This window comes from Amblyomma mixtum, chromosome 10, assembly GCF_055824585.1.
Source record: "Amblyomma mixtum isolate Tamu chromosome 10, ASM5582458v1, whole genome shotgun sequence".
NCBI lineage: Eukaryota > Metazoa > Arthropoda > Arachnida > Ixodida > Ixodidae > Amblyomma > Amblyomma mixtum.
The window spans coordinates 105,700,064-105,705,822 of NC_143021.1; the positions used below are offsets into that span (position 1 = coordinate 105,700,064).

Consider the following 5,759-nt stretch of genomic DNA (forward strand, 5'->3'; position numbering starts at 1 on the left):
CTCAACATCATCAGCGTCGACTCTGGTCTCAAGTGCACTAACACGTTTCTTTAAGGTACAGATCTCTTTCTCATGTTTTACCTGTTGTTCAAGTATATCATTGTATTTTTTTGACATTAGTTCAGTGGACTTCTTCACTTCATCGACTTGGTCAGGCAGGCCAGCAAGAGCATCAAGTTTTTGACATATGCCGGCTAAACAGCTAGCAAGGTCAGGTTGCGTACTGGGTGTGTCAGAGCTTCCTGCGTTTGTTTTGCGACATTCTGGACATCGCCACGCTTTGCGACCTTTCTCGCCTTTTCCCTTATATGTTGACGCAGAGACACCAGAGCAATTGCCAAGATGGTAGCTGTACTCACATTCGGCGCACTTGATGGCGAGTCCGTCATTTGGCAGACATTCTTCGCAGGAAGGGCATGTCCCCGGCATGTTAGCCTTGGTATAGCTTGTGCAACATACAGGTTTAAATTCGGAAAACCTTTCTCCTAACACTACAACTGAGAGCACGGTAGAAAAGAAAGGCAGCAACGAGCAACAAGGCAGCAGCGAGCAACACGGCAGCAGCAGCGGTGGTGAAAGAAAAAATGGCAAGTAGAAAAGTAGGTTTTTTACCAACCTGTAAGGCGAAAACAAATCAGATAAGGGGGCGTCCGATCACCACCGTCGCTGCTGCTCGTGTGACCCATTTACAGCTCGGCCGGTAGAAGCGCGATGGCGCAAAAGTCTGTGACGTCACACTTAGTGCTGTCTTGAGTCGAGTGCAGCAGGGTTCGTCGTTGAAATCTGCAGATGTAAGTAATTCACGGAAGCTGAGCGTCGGAAGGCACACTGGAATGTCCGCCTTCAGGTCAGAACAAGGCAGCGCACTTGCGAAAGATCGTTTCTGGCATGAAACAACAGTTAGCTCCGGTGTCTATCTTACATTTCACTGCTACACCGGCAACATTTACCGTTGCTGACCAGTGCTCGTCGCTGGCTACTGCATGAACTTCCAACGTTGGAAGAAAATATTCTTCGTCCTCGGCGATTTCTACTTGCCGTATGCGCCGTCCTTCTGGCGGCGCTTTCGAGCGGGATGTGCGGCACACACTCGCAAAATGATTTCGGCCGTTACATTTGTTGCAAAGCCTTCCTAATGCGGGACATCTTCCGGTTTTGTGCTGTTGTAAGCCACATCTTGAACATCAGGTCGTCTTTGCTTTTACCGCGTCTATGCTTCTTTCTGGCGCAGAAGATGGGACGGCTGCGGCTTGGATCTGCGCGAACTGCTGTTTACACTGTTCCTTAGCACGACAGATTTCTACTGTTTTGGTATAGGATGGATTTTCCGAGATGAGTCTTTGCTGCAATTCCTTGTCTCTCATACCGAGGATTATTCGGCTGCGTAGAAGCCTGTCCTCAAGTTCTCCAAGTTCCCACGGCTTCGCGAGAGTCCCGAGCTCTGTGAGCCAATCGTTGAATGACTCGCCAACCCGCTGATTCCTGGAACCAAACCGGAACTCGTTGAACGTGAGGTTTGTGGCCGGTTTGTAATACTCTTCAAACTTCAGAATTAAAGACTTCAAATCCTTTTTATGCTCCTCTTTTTCAAACTTGAAGGTACGGAATGTACGCCTTGCCTCTTCGTCAATAGCCATCAATAAAGTAGCGGCCTGAACATCTTTGGGTTGTTCGTTCAGCTTCGTCGCAGTTGCAAAAAGTTCGAACTCACATTTCCAGACAGTCCAGTTGTAGAAAACGTCGCCTGTAGCGCCTGTAGCGTAGGGAAGAAAAGACCGTTTATTCCATCACGCAGCTGTATTTAAGGACGCGTGCGATAAGCGGTCTGCGCAGGATACATGCGCAGTTGTCAGTTTTACAGGCATGACATTTTGCTCTGTCAAAAGCTTTATTTTTTATTTTTTTAAAGAACGAAACAGCGCAACTAAAATGAAGGACCAAGAAAAAGAGAGACACGAACACGCGCTGACTTACAACTGACTGTTTTAATCGGAAAACCACATATAAATAATGTCTAATCGCTGCGTCACAGCCTCACGTCGTCATCGCAAACTACTAACATAAAAAGAACGGAAAACCATTGGCGAAAAATAAGCACCTACAGGCTCCCACGCTTTTCTAACAGATATATCTCGCGCTTAGAGAAGGCCATCGGAGTGCTGCTCACACATGAGTCAACTTCTGTGCAGATATGATACGCCTCTGCTACTTCCCGTACTAGTTGCTCTTTATTGCGATACAGCACAACAGTGTTGTCAAAGTGCGGAGTGCATAGGCAGGATTTGCAATGTGCAGCCAGTTTTGACGACCCGGAGCCACGCAAAGAATTAGCGTGTTCCAAAAGGCGTTCGTTGAGGCACCTGCCTGTTTGACCCACGTAAAAATGGCCACACGAGAACGGAATCCTGCAGACGACTCCAACTCTGCACTGCACAAACTGAGTGGCATGACGGACTCCGCACCCTTCTTTGGCGTTGCCGTTTTCTTTCCTGCGTTTCACTGACGCCGGAACCTTCCTCAGCTTATTAGGCGCTGAAAACAGGACCTTGCCCCCAAACTTCGCCGCTATATTCTTCCATCTGTGAGACAGCCGATGCACATATGGATCTTACTTCCAGTGTCATTTTCATCTACTTTTTCTTTCTTTGTTTTCATTTTCAAGAGTAGCCTGTTGCACGTTGACACTAGCACCTCTTCCGGAAAACCTGCTGCTCTGCAACGAGACCATTGTGTGTCAAAGCTTGAACCAACTTCATGCAAGCATGACTTCTTAATTGCCGCTCCAAGGCACGCCATGGCGATCTCGTTCTTGACCAGCTTGGAATGATTTGAATCAAAATCAAGAAGTGGCTTTTGCGTTCTTGGTGCGTAATGCCAACATACATGGTTCCTTTGAAACTTGAAGTTCAAATCCAAAAACTGCAGGCGGTCTTCAGACGGCATTTCATAAGTAAACCTTAGTTCAGGCGCCGTGCTTGAAAATACCTTCATGATGTCATTGACCACCTCAGGGCTTGCTTCCGTTGGTAGTGCCACAAGATAGTCATCCACATATCTAAGGATGCTAGAGGTGCAATCCTTCAGTTCTTTCTCCAGTGCCTTGTCCACTGCGCTTAAATATATACTGCTCAATACAGGTGCTACGCTTGAGCCGATGCATATGCCGGACTGCTGGACGTATGTGTCTCCTCCCCACGACACCAATGTACTCTGCAGATACACGCTCAATAGCTCCAAGAATGAATCAACTGATATTCCGCATTCCATCACAAAACGACTCTCGTCGTTGTCTTCTCTGACGCATTCCTTGACATGTTTCATGAGAGTCGGATGTGGCAGCGAGTAATAAAGATCTTCTATGTCGATGCTGAACGCGGATACAACGCCCAAATCTGCATTTGATACCGTTTTGATAACCTTTTTTGCACCACCGAATTTTCCACCAGGAACGGGTCCTTTATGTTCAAAGAAGATAGGTGCTTTTTCAGGAAACCTGACACCAAGTATTGCCATGTCCCTTGTTCATTCACTATTGCTCTGAATGGTACATCCACAGTACATCCGCAGTACTTTCACACAGTCACAGAGCGCTGTTTGTAAACAGGTATGCGCGTTCCGTTCACTGCTTGCAGGTACGAAATTGCAGCGGAAGCACGCTCTGATTTTGTGGCTGGGAGAACGCTCACCTGGGCCCCGGTGTCAATAAGGAATTTCTGTCCGGTGGTTCTGTCGTAGACGTGGAAAAGGCGACACTCTTCTTGGCACAGACCGCTCGTCGCCGCTAGTGGTCGGCCGGCCGGTTTTCCGTCCAGCTGCAAGGCAGGAGGCAGTGGCGGGCGTTGGCGCCGAAGCGATGATGGTAATAGCAGATGCGTGGGCCTGCGGATGGACTTCGCTCACTCTGTCCGCGCTGTCGAGGCGTTGAGGAGCGGTGACGTTGGCGTCCACGGCGTAGAGGCGGCTCTGAGTGTCTAGTTGCCGAAATCAGTTTTTCGAGCTGCTTACAAAGGCGGTCAACTTCGGAAGGCGTAGCGGTGGTGGATGCAAGATGCGACGGCTGAGGAGTGGTGACGGGGACGGCCAACGGCGACGACTGTGTGGGCGTGCTGACGGCAGCGACGGTCAAGTGTGGGGTGGCCACTTCCATCACCTTGTCGGCTAGCGCGGCGAGTGATGTTAAGTCCATGGTTGTGGCTGTGGCAAGCACCATTTGGACGTTGGATGGCAGGCGCTGCAGAAAAAGTTCACGTAGCACAGCATTGTCCTTGGCCTGCGCACTGCTACCGAGAAGCTGCGTCATCCGCCGCAAGAGCTGACTTGGTCGCCGGTCACCGAGCTCCTCGGAGGAGAGTAGCTGCTGTATTTTCGTCCTTTCGGACGCGGCCGTTCGTTGCAGTAGGGCTGCCTTGAGGTCATCATATGGATGTGCCGGAGGATTGGTGCTGAAAGAGGTGAGGATGTCGGACACCTCCTCTGCAGCTGTTGAGGGCAGTGCGCCGACCACGTGGTGAAATTTCTGCTTCTGTGATGAAATTCTCGAAAGCTGGAATTGAGATTCCACTTGCAGGAACCACACGGCTGGGTTGCGTTCCCAGTACGGTGGGAGACGCACTGTGACTGCAGAGACGGCTTCGCCGGGCACATCTGGCGTTGTCTGGTTGAGGTTGGGCGTAAGTGGCTGATTTTGTTCCATTTCAGCTGCGTGCGTTGACGTCCTGTCTTCAGCGTGGTGAAAAGCTTGGCTCTACGTTTCTTAGGTTCGTCGAAAACCGGGTCACCAATTGTAGGGCGTAAGCTGCTCGGAGATCCTCAGCGAAGACAAGACGTCTGTTCTGTTCAACCGTTTATTCTCTGAGTAACGGAGCTGCGGCAGGGAGCGCGGGAGGCGCGCCCCGCCGCTGCGAGAGGGATTAGGGAGGAGAAGGAAAGAGCGCGCCAGATGCGGGGGCGCGCGGGGTGCGGTCGGGTTCCTTTGAAGGGACGCCGCAGACTTCGACCGCAACGGCGTTCACCTTACGTTGCCGGAGGCATAGGGAAGAAGCAGGCGTAAGTTGTGCCGGCGAGGGCTGGCGCCATGGCTGGCGCACTACAGAAGAATATAGCGGCGAAGTTTGGGGGCAAGGTCCTGTTTTCAGCGCCTAATAAGCTGAGCAAGGTTCCGGCGTGAGTGAAACGCAAGAAAGAAAACGGCAACGCCAAAGAAGGGTGCGGAGTCCGTCATGCCACTCAGTTTGTGCAGTGCAGAGTTGGAGTCGTCTACAGGATTCCGTTCTCGTGTGGCCACTTTTACGTGGGTCCAACAGGCAGGTGCCTCAACGAACGCCTTTTGGAACACGCTAATTCTTTGCGTGGCTCCGGGTCGTCAAAACTGGCTGCACATTGCAAATCCTGCCTATGTACTCCGTACTTTGACAACACTGTTGTGCTGTATCGCCATAAAGAGCAATGATAAAAAACAGCGCAAGGAACGGGACGAAAACACGAAGGAAGAAGACATAGACACAGTGTTTTCGTCCCGTTCCTTGCGTTGTTTTTTATCATGGATTACCAACTAGCCCGGCATCTTGCACTTCTATAAAGAGCAACTAGTACGGGAAGTAGTAGAGGCGTATCATATCTGCCCAGAAGTTGACTCATGTGTCAGCAGCACTTCGATGGCCTTGTCTAAGCGCGGGATATATCTGTTAGAAAAGCGTGGGAGCCTGTAGGTGCTTATTTTTCGCCAATGGTTTTCCGTTCTTTTTATGTTAGTAGTTTGC

General features: G+C 50.5%; 1 protein-coding gene across 1 annotated transcript; it reads right to left on the bottom strand.

Annotated features, from left to right (window-relative positions):
• Window positions 1–3,721: 3,721 nt before the first annotated feature.
• LOC149326603 (uncharacterized) lies at window positions 3,722–4,693 on the bottom strand. The gene has a single exon (XM_089564629.1). It carries the CDS (start codon window positions 4,691–4,693, stop codon window positions 3,782–3,784), a length of 912 nt encoding a protein of 303 aa, XP_089420755.1. The 3' UTR covers window positions 3,722–3,781.
• Window positions 4,694–5,759: the final 1,066 nt, after the last annotated feature.

Bases quoted from the DNA above. Each gene is read 5' to 3' on its own strand.
- LOC149326603 (XM_089564629.1), bottom strand. From the start codon at position 4,693: ATGGAACAAAATCAGCCACTTACGCCCAACCTCAACCAGACAACGCCA.